At 33.8% G+C, this 16,321-nt stretch overlaps 1 protein-coding gene across 2 annotated transcripts in view; it reads right to left on the bottom strand.

Annotated features, from left to right (window-relative positions):
* Positions 1–299: 299 nt before the first annotated feature.
* CLYBL (citrate lyase beta like) overlaps positions 300–16,321 on the bottom strand; it is a 187,275-nt gene continuing 171,253 nt past the window's right edge. For both annotated transcript variants that reach the window (XM_015827986.1, XM_015827995.1), the window contains 2 exons: positions 11,270–11,394; positions 300–658 (listed from right to left, as the gene is read on the bottom strand). In XM_015827986.1, the coding sequence (XP_015683472.1) occupies positions 563–658; positions 11,270–11,394 (221 nt within the window). In that variant the 3' untranslated portion in view covers positions 300–562. The remainder of the gene's footprint in view (positions 659–11,269; positions 11,395–16,321) is intronic.

The following is a 16,321-nucleotide window of genomic DNA, read 5'->3' as shown; positions in this document are numbered from 1 at the left end:
TGAGAACCACTGTCTTAAAGCAAAATGAATAGAAGTTGAGGAAGGAATGTCTATGGATTCCTTCATACTGTATGTGTCAAGTCTCTGAAACTACCAAAGACCTCTCTTAAGACTTCTTGTTATGTAGAAAAGAGAATTTTAAGCAAACAGCAGTTCTTTTCTTCATTGCATAACAAAATATGCTTGCCAAGGGCCCCTTTTCTACATACCCATGAAAGATAAAGATTTTTTTCCCCCCTTGGCAATTCTGCTCTTCACAGAAAAAAATTCTGAGACAAATATTAATTGAAGTCTGTTTGTCCACATCACTGATTGATTTTAATTGGTCGCTTTTCCAAAGGAAACAGTTTTGCTTTCAGGTCTGTCACAACTCACTTGTCATAGGAAACAGGCTCCAATCTTAGCATTTTCATTCAGTACAAAAAGTAGACCAAAGTTGTTTGACGTGTATTCTGAATTCAATTGAAATATGAAGCATTGCACTATTCTTTCTCTCGGTATTATGTAATTTTTCTTGAAGCAGCTCCTGGAATCACTCTTCGGGAAAAGTTTATTTAGCAGCTTATTTTTTCTTGATGGCAGTAGCAAGTGTAAGAATATTTTGGGCCTGTTTCAGTAATGGCATGTCTATCATGCTGCCATGAAATGTGAAGGCACCCTGCAAAGAAAAAAATAATATTCTCAAAAGAGATCTCGGGAAAATAACATTTCAGGCTTTAGTTAGTCATAATACTTGGTTGTTAGCCAAGAATCATTACATCCCACATGAATCAGAGACATATTCTAATGGTGTTAGAAAGAGCCCAGGGGTACAATGATAAAATAAAAATAAAATAAAATAAAAAGAAATGCAAAACACAGATGTAAGAAAAAAGAGCCAAAAGCTAAAATGCATTAATTGGGGAAGGAAAAGAGTTTTGATTTGTTTTGCCTGCTTCTTAACCCATATCAGAGGGAGAGTCCTCAGTTAGTAGCAGCATTTGGCTGATCTTAGTTGCTCTTACAGTAGCTAAGCAGGATCAGGTTGGGTTTGGGCTTGAATGGGAACGCAGAAAATTCCGGGACTGTGAAGTAGAATGTGAACTTGGGGTGGGGGAAGGCCTTGGCCTTTGGTGGGGGGAAGGCCTGAAGACAATTGCTAACTATTTCTACGTTGCTGCTGAAAAAGCAACATGCCTATTTCCTTGTAGTTATCAGGAATCAAGCTCAAACCAGAGAAATGTTAACATTTTTCTCTAAGACAAAATATTCTTCCTTTCTGCTCCCAGGAAAGACAGGAAGAAGTCACATGAGCCGCATAAATGACAGTAGTTTGATTATGTTTTAGTGGGGGTTTTTGTATGGGTGTGTTTTTAGAACAGGCCCATTATTTAATTTGATTTTAGAACTGCCTATATTTATCATGGTTTTTATTATCGCCTGTTCACCGCCCTGAGTCCCGTAAGGGAGATAGGGCGGTATATAAATTTAATAAATAAATAAATAAATAATAAATAAATATTGAGGAGAGTGGACCCAGCAATTCATTTTGCACTTTTAGCAATCTTGCCAGGTTCCAGTTTTTTGGCACTATAGTCCATAAGGCATGTTTTCTTTTTGCTGATTAGGAACCCACAGTAATCACAGTCTTGAGTAAGGAGTATTACTATAAAACCTATTAAAAACTCAGCCCCAATATTGATATCAGAGAAGTAAAAGAGAGGTTTATGTTGTGTTCTGGGAGCAGGGCAATGGGAGAGAAGATGGACTCCCTCTGGTTTCAAATTGATAGAAGAAGGTCCACCTACAGAAGAGGATGAGTGCTGGATTCTAGCTATTGTGAATATTAGAACAGAATCTTATCCAAAAGGTCCACATATGCACTTCTAACTTTCTGTTACTAGGGAAAAAAAAGATAACAGTGATAAACTAGAGAAATAGGTCATATTTGTAACCTGCATTGGAGAATCTCTGATGCAGTTTAGAAAGCTGTAGGTAAGATTGTACAAAGAGTATATTTTTAAAGAGTAAAAAATAAAAAGAGAGACCAATTGCCACTGCAGCAGCAAAATTAAGGATTGTTTGAAAAAGAACAAATAGTAAAAGAGTCATACAAACATGCTGTTTGGAGGAGAATTATAACCAATGTTTGAATACAGAGAAGTGGTCCATATTATATTGAAGAAAACTAATGCAATAACAAAAATATCCTGATATTATTAGTACTAGTAACACAAAGAAAACATACAAAGTGCTTAAATTTTCACTATAAACAGTATTGTTTATAATTAGGTCTCATTCCTCATTCCAATAGCAGAGATGAGAAGAGATGTTACAACCATTTGCTTGCACTAGGACAAACAAAATTAGATGATAGTTGTAACAAAATGCCAAAAGGAAATTGTAGTCTTGGAACTGTATTACTAAAATAATTCATTGGAAAACTAAAGGAGGAAAATGGTGTATAAAATACCTATGAAATTACAAATGAGGATAAATATATATGTACCTTAGCTGATGAGTTTAGATACGTTTGCTGAGATGACATGAAAATTCTAAAGAACAGTATGCTGTTCCAATCATTAATCTGTAGTATTACATTGACAAATGGGTCAATATTTCCATAACTCATGTAAAAATGTGTTATTAATGAATTTTGTTTCTAATACTACTTGTATTAATTGTATTAATTGCCTATTTATCTCAGGTGGCACTCCTTGCTGACCTTGATTAGGCTTGGAAGCTAAGTAGTGTTAATGTTGGTTAATATTTGGATGGGAAATATCCAGAAATGCTAGGACTGGTGGCTAGCATAGAAAGCTCAACAAAAATATCAGAGCAGTTCTACATTGTCTCTATCCAGGAAAACTACACTGATGCATCCCCAAAGTTCCCAAGGATCATGGACAAATGTGTAAGAGGAAGTTTTTTTATACATATTTACTAAGAAATAATTCCATTGACTCTAAATGAATTGTGCAGGATTGTAGCTTAGATGTAACTTTTATCAGTGATCTGAAGATAAATCAATTAGTTTGGTTACTATTGAATCTATACCCTATCCACAGGAGCAGAGGTCCCCAACATTCAGAATTCTGAGAAAATGTCATGAGGATTGTTCCACAATAGCTGCCATGAAAAGATGTGAACAGTTATAATATAGACATTTCCTAGAGAGAAAAAATAGGTTAAGTTCTCCTCCTGGCATGCCTTCCCAGGGATGCTTTCTGCCTTCTCAGCTTATCAATTTTCTCTTATGGCAAAGGGGATATTTCCAGATAAAATACTGGACTGCAGCTACCATTTTGATTTCTAAAAATATCTGTGGATTCTGTATGAGACTGGTACTTTGCCTGCCTTTATTTCCCATTTAATTGTTTTTCTTAATAAGAGAATCTAAATATTTTTTTAAAAAAAATCAGGTAGAAATTCATTATGACATGAGAAGAATGCTGGAACCATTTTATGGAGTCAGGAACATTACTTTTTCTTTGTAATTCTGGATAACACCCTGAGCAGGGAGTTGGACTAAAAGACTTTCAAAGTCCCTTCCAACTGTGTTATTCTGTTAAAAGTTTAAGTGTATGAAGATGAAGATATAACCAAAAAGATAGTTCAGTTTTGTTCCAGCTGGTGCTCATCTGATCCCCTGGTCTGTAATGAATGACAGAAATTGTAGTATAGCACTACTGACAGTAGATTGGAGAAGCTGCTAATAGTGTCTCTCACTTACAGAACTGTAGACATAAAATAATTAAACTTTAAAGTTAACAGAAAAACAGAATAACAGAGTTGGAAGGAACCTTGGAGGTTTTCTAGTCCAATCCCCTGCTCAGGTGGGAAATCCTATACCATTTCAGACAAATGCTTGTTCAATCTCTTCTTAAAAACCTCCAGTGTTGGAGCACCCACAACTTCTGGAGGCAGGTTGTTCTACTGATTAATTGTTTTGTCAGGAAATTTCTCCTTAGTGTGGTCTTAACCAAGGCATTATAAAGTGGTATTAACACTTTATGTGATTTTAATTCTATCCCTCTCTTAATGCAGTTGATTATATTTTATTATATTATGTTATATATTATATAACATAATTATATATCAAATATTTCTATGACATATTAAGTTATTACTATATATTAATAAGTTATTAATATATAACATATACGTTATATATTATATAACTTATAATTATCAACTTATATGTTATATATATATTATATATTATGTTTATTATATTTGAAAACAATTCTTGTCAAATATAACTCCCCCACCCTTTAAAAAAAAATTAATCCTAGCGAGGTCAGAAGAAAGAAGTCATGCTTTCTTCTCCTGTGTGAACATCAACATCAACTGTGTGCAAGCCAAAATAAGAACAGATAGTATCAGAATACAGAACAAGAGTTGGAAAGGACCTTGAATGTCTTCTAGTCTAACCCTCTTCTCAAGCAGGAGACTCTATACCAGTGATGGCGAACCTTTTAGAGACCGAGTGCCCAAACTGCAATCCAAAACCCACTTATGCATCGTCGGGTGCCAGGTGGGTGTGGCCCATTGGGTGGGTGTGGCCCATTGGGTGGGCGTGGCTGCGGTGGTAACGGCAGACTGGGTGGGACTAAAAAGTTTAATCAATCAATTCCAACATGGCAAGATCTTTTTTTTCCCACGAGAAGTTGAAATTGACTGATTGATTGAACCTTTTTTTTTTGCACACGGTGGCGGAGGCCTAAAGTGAAAAGGTTTTATAAAATCCAGCTGAAGGCCTAGGACTGGGGTGATGGCACGCGTGCCCACAGAGAGGGCTCTGAGTGCCGCCTCTGGCACCCGTGCCATAGGTTCGCCACCACTGCTCTATACCCTTTCAGACAAATGGCTGTCCAGTCCCTTCTTAAAAATCTCCAGCGATGGAGCACCCACAACCTCTGGAGGCAAGCCATTCCACTGATTAATTGTTCTAACTGACAGGAAATTTATCCTTATTTTTAGGTTGGATCTCTGCTTCATTAGTTTCCATCCATTGCTTCTTAAAGGTAAATATAAAAACTTTCCATATAATGAGAAAGACTTAACTATGTTAGATCACAGCAGTGAAATGAATGGAAGGGATACCATGGTCAAAAATATATATATTCTAAATTAAATATTTAATTCAGCCCTTGCTAAATAAAAAAAACATGACATTTCCTACCAGTATTCTATCCTTACCTGTTAATATTGCTTACCTTAATATTGTCTACTCTAAAGAAGAAAAAGTGTATCTATTCTGGGAAATTTAATAGCAGCGTTGTGAAAGCATATGTGAAAGAATGACAAATATTTTGATGCTAATATTGCTAGGCCTCAACCTATTTTACTTCAAAATACATTGAAATTACTTCTGAGTAAACAAACAAGATTTTTTTCAGTCATAGAGGTGCCCATGGCCTCGATCAAGCTGCAGGATAAGGAGGTTCATGGAGATATTGTTGCTAAAAAAGTAAGCAAGCTAAGAAGGATGTGAAGGAAGTCAAATTAAATTGGCAATAAGTCAAATGTCTCTCTTACTTCATGTCTCTTACCTATAGACTGAATGGGGTAAAACGAATAATTTTCAGTCAAGCTTTAGTGGTAACTGGTTTAATTTTAGCAAAATCCCTGCCAAATAGAAACAAAATGTGGGACTGCTGCCATTTCAATAAGTTGGAATAGTATTTAGGCTGTACGGCTTTCCTTTGAATGCTCTTGGTATGCCCTGAGAAGACCATATGGCCAGAACATTAGCTCTTTTGCTCTGCCCTGCTTTGGAGAAGAAAGAAGGCAGCTGACCCTCTTTATACCTGGAGCTCCAAGGGGGGGGAAAACGCCAGGTAAGATTTGGAAGATATGGCTTTGTGACTTTGCTACAAGGCCTTTTCGCAGCCTATCACACTCTGTGGCTGAGTGTGATGGCGGGAGTTGGATCTGAAGGACAGAATTTTTCAACATTTTGCCCATCTTTTCATACCTGAAAATTTGATGGGGGCAGTATAGATCAAACAACATCAGATGTAAAAATATGATTGTTTGTTTTCATACACTTTATCTTTGTACAAGCTGGGAAGGATGTCTCAGATATGCCTAAGTACTCAAGTACTTGGTGATTCAGTCGTAGATCAGATGCTATGTATGAATGTGGCCTTAATTTCTAAGCCAGAGAAAAAGATTCAAATGCCAAACATCTCTCCCTAGGAAATTTTCTGCCAATGAATAAACATGCCGAATTTGCTGCCTGTGAGCTACATGCAGTAGTCATTTCTGTAATGCCTAGTGGTGGGAGTGATGGCAACTGTAGTCCATCATTTCTGGAGACAACACAAGTTTGGATAGTTGATATAGGTCATCTGTGATGAGAAGGAACCATTAGCTTGAGTCAGTATGAGGCATCTTCATGTTACTCTTTGTGACCAGAGGCTGAATGAACAATTAGGCTAAGTACTTTATAGAAATACTCCCTGAGCTAAATAAAGTTTCACTTCCCTGGTATTTTGTTAGTGTGAAAAATATTTCCTTCTTGATCAGTGCTTATCAGAGTGTAGTGTCCTCCATAGAGAGGAACTTCAATAGGTGGAAGCATCTAGTCAACTTTCGCTGATCTCAGCTTCTCAGTGGCTCTGATCTGGTTAGAACGTGGAATTTCAAAACTGTAAAGAAGTGTTTTTTTTTTAAAAAAAATATTTTTTGAAAGCAAAGCACTGCACAGCAAACTGCATGAATTCCTTGAAGGGATAAAAAAAATGGTGTTTAAAAAATTGATAATTTGATAATCTGCATAACACTTTTAATCAAAGTATGTATTTCCCAAACATGGCCCAAGACCTAATTGTAGTAAAAATTGTTTGCATTGGAGTAATTAGTTCAGGCAGTTACAGCTTACAGACTGAATTTCAGCACATCTTGATCACCTCAATCCTAATATCCCATCCTGCCATAATTTTCTTCACATTTGAGCTCCTGAAGCTTCGTATTTTCCCTTTCTAGTGAAAAATATTGGCTCATTGAGGTTTATCATACCCCCAGGACATTCTTGTGCACACAAACTCTAATTCCATTTGAGGGAATGTTTTGAAATATTCCATTAGACAAGAAGTATTTGTTTTCCTTTGATTATATTTCCTCTTCATTTTTCAGATCCCCATTAGGCTATTTTAAATTTGTGATGATTCAGAAAACAATGCTGAAATAGTTGCGTATAACATATGTTCAAAATGTCTGTTTCTTTTCAGCAAAGCAAAATATACATATGCACATACCCCTTTACGTTTTTCCTTTCTCAGGGTTTCAAATAAACACCAGCTCAGCTGTAGAAACAAGAATGCATTTCTTATTTCAGACTGCACTGCAATCCTCTAGGGATACACATGTGAAAATTTATGTTTTAATTATGCAATTAAATGAAATTATTTCATTTTTAATAGTTCCAATTTGCTGTTGAAGTAAACTGTTGGGCAACCTCTGACCCTTTGAAAATGTAGCAGCAAAATTTATATAGGACCTGCTAAGATTATATTGCATATTAGGTGACTAATCCTGTAGCACTATGGTGTAGATTATTTGCTAATATATATTCAGGCCTTAAGATAAGAATCCCTGGTGGAGATGGGACTGAAATCCATGTTTTTCCGATCTACCTTTGATCAATAGTTTATACACAAAGATCTTTACACTTAAAAGTCTTACTTTAACCAAGAAAAAATAACTAATAAAGATAATTCTGCATTATTTTACTAATTTGCAGAATTTATTTGGGGTCAATTGCAATTATTTCCCAGAACACTAAAGAATTGCTTAATATTCAGAATTCTACTTGGACAATTCTACTAGCTATTGTCCAGATATTTTTAGACAAATCTTGCAATATGAAAACTGGTAATCTTAAATTTTCAGAAGGCTGTATTCAGAGTATATCGTAATGTGTCCACTATTATGTCAAATATTGTATAATAATAATAACAACAATAACAACAACATCCCTTCAATTTTACAAATCAGGACCTTCCTACTATTAACAGCAAGATGAAAATGAAAAATCCAAAGCAGGTTTAAATTGTAAAGGGAATGTTATAAAAGATGTGATACCAGTAGCAGGTTGACAATGTTCTATCATTTAACATGTCTCTATAAATAAAGTACTAGCTTATTATTCAAGATCACCCTCAAACAGCTATCAGAACAAATGACGGAGTTAAATATGTACAATGATGATAGATTGAAATTTTTCATTTTGACATTTAGCTGTTTTATGCCTCTAATGGTTCTTATACACTAAGTGGCACTTTGTACAACACGAAAGCTCTTACCTCTACTGTCTTCCTCTTAGCTAGTTAACAGGGTATTTCTGTTTTCTGCTTAAATTACTAACACATTATTCAAAATTAAATGCATTAAAATTTATTTCAAAACTGATGCTGAAAGTCAATATTATTCTAAAAGGCTATAAAATAATGATGAAAATTTACATGACTAATAATGTGCTACTTTGGGGCAAATTAATTATGTTATACTTGTATTTTACTGTGAATTGTTTTGAGAACGTTTTAGAAAAGGATAAAAATTGTACAGATTTAAGTTTTTTAAATTGTAGTAAATAGAGTTATTGTATTATTTAAATCTCAAGAAACATACAGTGCAATGAATGCATGCTCGTTTAGAATATATTTTGAAAGAATTCTCCTTATATATTTATTTCTTATGGATGAAAATTTAGCAAAAACATATAACTGAAGAATCTCAGTTAAATATTGATTTGTTCAGCTTTTTATAGGGAGTTGTATGAAGGGAAGATATATAGTATACTATTTAAAGTTTAAATAAAATATGCTTTATTACTCTTTTTGAATGTTTTTAATAGTAAATTTTTTTTAACAAAACTAACAAAACATTTTGATTTTAGTGGATATCTAAAATTTCAAAATGATCATAATGTTAGAATCAGAATATCTTAGTTAAAATATCCTATCATATTTCAGATTCCCTCAAAGCAAATATTTCTGTATTCTCCAGATTATGACAAATCATGGGAACTGTTTGCTTTATGTAAATATAAACAATTGTTCAGTGATAGCATCAAACTTAGTTTGCTAAGAATTTCCAATTAACAATGAGCTGTAATTTCAGAGGTTGAAGATTAGCAGTTTATTGGAGAGCAGACTAGTCATTCTAATCCTTTTTCCAGGCTTTCAGTTTTGATTAATGCACACACACATATATAAACATGTTCACATTTTTTTCCTCATGCAAGGCTTAACAGTATCAAACTAAAGTTCTGTTCCTGCTTCACTGAAATTTAAAGCTTTAGCTTAATAAAAGAAAGAGGAAGAAACAAAGTGGAGAAGCTGGCATTTTAATATTAGTGTCTGGCTTACAAAGAAAACAAGAGTAATATATTAATATAATTGAGGACAATGCTCACAATTTTCAGTTTAAGATAGTTATCTATGTTAAAATAGAACATTTAAAAATTAGATTCCTTAAGTTATGATGAAAATTGTGATTAAAAAAATTCCCTTTGGGGAAATTAAGTAGTCATATCTTAACTGATCTTTCAAAAATCAGATTTTTAATTCTCGTACTTTCCAATTTTGATTAAAGATTAAAGATTGATTTAAAATTCCCAGGAAACATTCTGTTTCAACCCACTGAATGATGCTAGTCTGTTAGAGAAGACAGTGCTAACTTTCTCACTTGCTTTGATGAGGTCAGCATTTAATGCTAGAATGAATATCTAGTGCCATATTTATAAATATTCAGAGTTAATAGCAGTTCACACAGAAGGTTCAATTTCCATGACTACATTTTATAGGCAATTGCAAAGCAGGTAAGAGAAACAAGATGCTCTGTAAAAGAGTGCTTAATTGTAGATCATTTATCTCAATTTATTTCAAAATCATCCTCAGTAAGTTCCATTATTAATACACCAATAGTCTGAAGGGACCTGTAGCTAAAACATCTTTGGAATTACTTGATAATGTTTTATTTATGAGAATGCTAGTTATCCAGCTGCAATGATACTGTGGTCGTTTAAGCCATAGCTCAGGAAGAGTTTGGTATTGAAAATGTCCACATTTCGACAATACAAAAGAATATCAAATGTCAATAGCTTACGAGAGCTAAGTATTTCTTTAAAATAGAAAATAGAAGACATAACAATGCATACTGTATATTTTCATAGCTCAGTTTAATGTTAATGGGCTCTATAAGAGATAGCCAGAAATCCATATGCACTTGTGGGGTTTTCTGTGTAGCTATGTATGCGCGTACTTGGCTTTACTAAGAATATTGTATCCTGGCAATCAAATATTGGGTAAATTGCACCAAAAAGATCACACTTTTTGTTCTACACTTCTGAACAACTTTGCTGGCTTGATAAGCATGTCAGATTTGGCTTTTTCTAAAAGAAGCACATTTAATTTCAACTCCTCCCCCCCAGTGGTAAACTACATTCTAGCAAATAACCTGTAAGATAATTAGCTGACAATGCTGTAGCTAGCATAAAATTTTCCTTCAGGCGACCCCTAATTTAAGTGTTACTGGCACAAAGTGAAGACAGATTGTGCTTTATCACCACAATGTTTACATAGCAGAAACCCACAGAGCAGGCAACACGAGATTCAATGATGCACTAAATTAGGAACAATCATATATGAGTGCTACTATGCTGTCTTTAATATTAAAAGAACCTTCAGACAAAAAATAGGTTTTCATGTATTCTGACTTCACTTTGCAATAAAAGTGCCTTCACCTTGTCAGGAAATCAAGTTTGTGCATAGAAAAATAACTGGTACCTGCTATTTGGGCAGAGCAGGCAAAACAAAAAAGCAAAACCCTAAAACAAGTGTGTATAATTAAATAATGCTCTTGAAATTAGTTGGGTATTTTGTAAGCTGCCCTATAAATTTTACTGAAAGGCTGCAAAGAATCCCTCACTGTGAAGAAAGAAGCACTGATTTTCAATTATCACTTTAACAAATATCTTAGTAAGATAAAACTCAGTATAATCTTAGTGGAATGAACTAACTGGAGGATAAATATCTAATCTACATTTATTTAAAAGATAATCTTTCAGGAAGATTGCTTTCATTTAAAGCCAAGATGGCATAAATTTTGACACAACGCTTTCTCCCAACATCAGTGTCCTGGATAAAAATACTATTATTCAATGTATTTTATATATGTGTGTTACTGTATCTTTAAACAGGTTCATCTAAATTCCCCAATGAACACTTGACATTGATTTTCATTTGAATCCACATTCTAAGTCTTGAAGAAAATGTTTTACCTTTCCTACATGCTGATGTTCTTCAAAAGCTGTAATCAGTTCCTGTGCCCACTTTATTTTTTCAAGGCTTGGGGAGAATTGTTCCTGGACAATGGCAACTTGATTAGGGTGGATCACCTGCTTACCTACAAACAGGATTAATAACCATAGTGTCAGCATTAACAAGCAGATGCTCCAGCAAAATGTTGTAATTGCTAGTTCTGCGTGCATGTGCATGTTTAACATTACTACTATTATTACCACTAGAACTATCATCATCATCATCATCATCATCATCATCATCTTCATCTTCATCATCATTTTAAAATTAGCTCCATTTTGAAATTTAACCTGTTCGGCAAATTCTTATTCAAACCAGAATTTAAATTAATTCTGAAATTAACATAAAGCACATAATTTTAAAGAAGAACATTGAAAATATTCCTTATGTTATGTAGTTAATATCAATACAGACTTGTGGTTATTTATTTTATTTATAGCTTATTCCATTTCAAAATGAATACTTTCACAAATGTTAGACAAATGTTCTCTTAATGAAATGATAACATGGCTTATGTTTTTTCTAACATGATCACCATTTTGCTCTTGCTTGGCCAGCTGAGGGAAACTACATACAATTTAACTGAAAGGCCTCAATGAATTAACATTTTACATTTTTTCTTTACACTTTTGTGATTACAATGTAGTGTGTGAGTTTCATTTTAAAAAAAAAATATCTTCAGTATACAGTACTTGGAAATATTGAAAAATGACTGAAATATTTTTCTTGAACAAGCAAAACAATTAAAAATAATTAAAATATACCAAGTACTTTTAAGAAGTAATATTTTTTTCTTTATAAGGGATTCAACATAGGAGAAATTATTTGTCAGGAAGAAATATGTAATTCTTTCAGCATTTTGACTTTCAATAGTATAGTGGTTAATTTTATCCATAGTATATAGTCATAATTTAAATGTAGAGTGTAATTATTATTTATTTTATTTTAGAAATTCTAAGGGGAAAGAAAACTTTTTTGTTTTGAGAAAAAATTTTTGTTTTGAGAAAAATGTGAATGGAATTTAAAAATATCATGGCAAAAGGACTTCCATTTTTTAAGATCAGCAAAAATCTAAAAAACTGCAATTGCGTGTTGTTGTTCCTTGTATATCCCAAAACCTTGTGGACTTAAGTGTCCAACAGAATTCATTGGAGACAGTCATGACTAACATATAGACTTTATTGATCTTAAATGGCTTAAATGGCTTCCTGTTAATATGGCTAATTTTGAATTCAACCCAGGGTCCTAATATAAATCCCTGGGCTATAATGATCAAGCATGGCCTTAAAAAAACTACTGCATTTAAGAGTATTGATTAAATGTAATGGAAATTATATATATTGGGGTCTTATATCTATTTTATTGCTAGGGCAATACAGGACAAAGAGTAGCATGGGATTTACACTTAATGCATACTATTATACAGTAAAAGATTTAAGGTAAAAGAAGGAATTTAAAAACCATTGGTAGGAACTAATGATATTTTTTAAAAACAAATATTTTTGGTGTCAAATTTGGCAGGGACATACAGAATTACAAAACAGAGAGGTATTATGAGTCAGTGATCTGTTGTACCTTGTATATTCCTATGAAATTCAAAGTTTCATTTATTACTGAATGAATGTGAAAAGAAAACTGGAAGTCATATGTCTTTTATCATAGTAATTCTGAAAAGTTCATTATGAATATTTTTCACAAGAACATTTTAACTAGAATTGAAGAAATGCAACTTCCAAATGAGGACCTATGGCAAGTTAGATGTCCTGTCCCTATGAGTGGCTCCATGAGCAGGGACATCACCACAGTGAAATCAGCAACCAGGAGCCAGGTTCTGGCTGGCAAAAATCTTTCAAAAAGAAGAAGAGTTTGGAGGATTGTCCATTTATGCCCTAGCAGAGCTACTCCTCACAAGGAGACCACAGGAATTGAGTTTCTTGTGGCAGATTGCAAGTTAAGCAGCTTAGGAGTCAGATTATCAACATGCCTTAATTGCTAAACAGCCTTTATAGCAGGGGTCTTCAAACATGGCCCTTTTATGACTTGTGGACCTCAACTCCCAGAATTCCTCAGCCAGGCACGCCTGGTTGAGGAATTCTAGGAGTTGAAGTCCATAAGTCATAAAAGGGTCAAGTTTGAAGACCCTTGCTTTATAGACATATAACTGGCAAAAGCCTCTCTTCTTTAAACAACTTTGGATTTTATTAATTTACAATCTAAGAGAGATATTCCAAACAACAAAGAGGATCAAAGACTCTGAAGACTCTTGGTGAGTTGTCTTCTTTTTGGAATTAACAAGATTGTGATTCAGGAAGGTTTTAAATGGATAAAGGGGTCTATAATACATTTTATTTTTCTGATGAAAGTGGTTTTAAAAATAGCAAAATTAGACAGACTGGACCTTCATGGGAATACAGATTATTTATTATTAAGGACAGTAGATGACTGGTGGTTGGCATTACCCACTATGAAGGAATGACTAGTGAAATTGACAAATCTTGCTGAGATGGATAAAGTAGCATCTTTCATTAGAGGAAAGACAATATCCACATTTATTGGTGACTGGAAATCCCTATCGACCTATACTTTTAGCTTTTTATGTTCCTTTTTTATTTTTTACTTTTTCTGTTTTAATTTCATTTGTTGCAGTTCTTAAAACTTTTAATAAAAATATATTTAAAAAATTGAAAACTATTAGAAATTATGGGTTCTGAAATTATATTAAATTTCAACTAACTTTTTTAATGTATCCATAACAATTTAAGACAAAATGTATCCATAACAATTTAAGACAAATGTATCCATAACAATTTAAGACAAAAACCCTTGAGGGATGTATTCATGCATTAGTTCAATGATACAGATTTCGTTTTAGTTTCTTCCAATAAAGCAGACATGTCAAATTTGTGATGTCATGTGACGTCGCGCGACGTATCGGGACTGTTTTGCCATTGCTGGCAATGGGGTGGGCGCGGCTTCTGTGTGATGTGTCCGGCCCGTGGGCCGGCCGTTTGACACCCCTGCAATAAAGGAACAAGGCTTTGATCACATAGCTGAAATTGTACATGCCTGCATATGGATCCTTCCTATCAAAGTCATTCTTAGCTGACATTGCTAATAGCCATGGTAAAAACTATCACACTTTTCTGATAATATTGCTCCAACTGTAGTTTTAAACAGAAGAAATCCTGTCAAATAGATGCTAATATGCAAATGTGTTGCTTTCTGCTTTTTTATGTTGTCAGTGTAAAGTTAAAGAGGAAGCTGGAAGAAACAATGTTTTAAACTGTATGTTAGAGGAGAAAATTAGATGATAGCAAACCATCCTATCTCTGCTGCAATATTTTCAAGAAATTATCCTGGTGGAACAAGAAGTTGAATCATATCCTCGTGTATTTACTTCTGCATTCAAAAATATCTTGAAATGGCTTTATCAAACAAAGCAACAAATGCTGAAAGCTAGGACTTTTTGAATTTGAAGAAAAATTGCCAGGTTGTGTAAGAAACATTTCAGAATGAAATTGGGTTCTATATATTTTACATGAGGCCCATAACTCAGAGAAACCTCAAATGGGAAATAGCATGGAGTTAAGAAATTCTAGATTAAGCTCAATTTGCCCTAGAAATCAACTATTGTCAATATCTTGCTCTCTGCAGTGTAACTATGAAAATACGATACATAATTATCTCAAGATTTCATATTTATCTTGAATGTGTAAAGTGTTTAGAAGTCTGCAAAATCCATTGTGAAAGTGACAGATGTTTGCATATTAATATTTAGCCCAATCCTACATAGAACCAGATAGGATTGCAGAATGTAACCTTTATTTGAGGATAAAATAGTAAACTGATACTTGGAGGTACATGCTAACAAATACATTTCTTGAGAGTAAGTTATTTGATTTTGATTCTGCAACAGATGGCTGGTTGGTTAATAATTTCAAGGTTCTGAACTGACTGGTAAAGTTGAGGTCCAGTGGCCATATTGAGAATGTATTATAAAGGACTTTTAATAGCATCTGGACCTGCCTGCCATTGGTATTAATTACCCAGTTAATTATGTGTTATCAAATTCAAAATTTATGGTAATTATGTGGACAAATGCTTGATATCTTGATGTGCCTTTAGTCTCAACTTGTAGCTCTTCCAGGGACAGATCTGTAATTTCTTATCCATTTTCTTTACTATCTGTTGTCTTCTCAAACTTCCCAGGCATAGTTGATTTTTTTAGTCCCTTATCTATCAGCTTGAATCACATGTCCAAAGTATGTGAATTTTTGCTTGCTGTTCCTACTTCAAGAGAACTGTCAGTCTTTATTTGATGTGGAGTTTTTCTTGCATTCCATGGTATCCTCAGAAAATATCTCTAGACTGATAATTTGAAAGCATCTTGTTTCATTCTTTCTTAATGTGCAACCTTTCATACCCAGAGGCCACTGGGAAGACCAGTGCTTTAACTGTCTTGTTCTTTGCTGTGATAGAAATATCCTTGTTCTTCATGATCTTTTCTTCAACAAAATTAGATATCTTTCTCACTTCTTTGCTGTTAGGTTCAAGTGAACTTATAATTAGGTAGGCTGGTTGACAGTAACAGCATTTGCAATATTATACCTTAAGTCTGATTTTTCACTTTCCCTTTTTTACTTATTGAGAAGGTTTTTCTAAGTCTTGCTTGTTTTTGGCTTAAACAATAGTGTCATCTGCATATCTCTAATAGTTAGTGTTTGGGACTCTGATATAAATAACATCATTTCCAAGTCTGCAATCCATATTGGAGTCTCAAATACTAACACGCAATGACTGTAAATTATCACAATAATCATTCTAAATTAAACAGAACTGGGATAATATCCTTTTTTTTCACAACCTATAACTTTGCATTGTACAATGAAGTAAGCTCCACTTCCTTATTGTACTCATTTCCTCTATTATGTACTTTCTAAATATTCACTCTCTGTTCTTGTGCCTCTCTGCCTTTTTTTGAAACTTGATAGTTCATTTGGTTTTATTCTCTT

The sequence above is a fragment of the Protobothrops mucrosquamatus genome, unplaced genomic scaffold (assembly GCF_001527695.2).
Source record: "Protobothrops mucrosquamatus isolate PMUCROS unplaced genomic scaffold, P.Mucros_1.0 scaffold_218, whole genome shotgun sequence".
NCBI lineage: Eukaryota > Metazoa > Chordata > Lepidosauria > Squamata > Viperidae > Protobothrops > Protobothrops mucrosquamatus.
The sequence above is the reverse complement of the archived record's forward strand: the minus strand, read 5'-3'. Positions and strand labels throughout refer to the sequence as shown.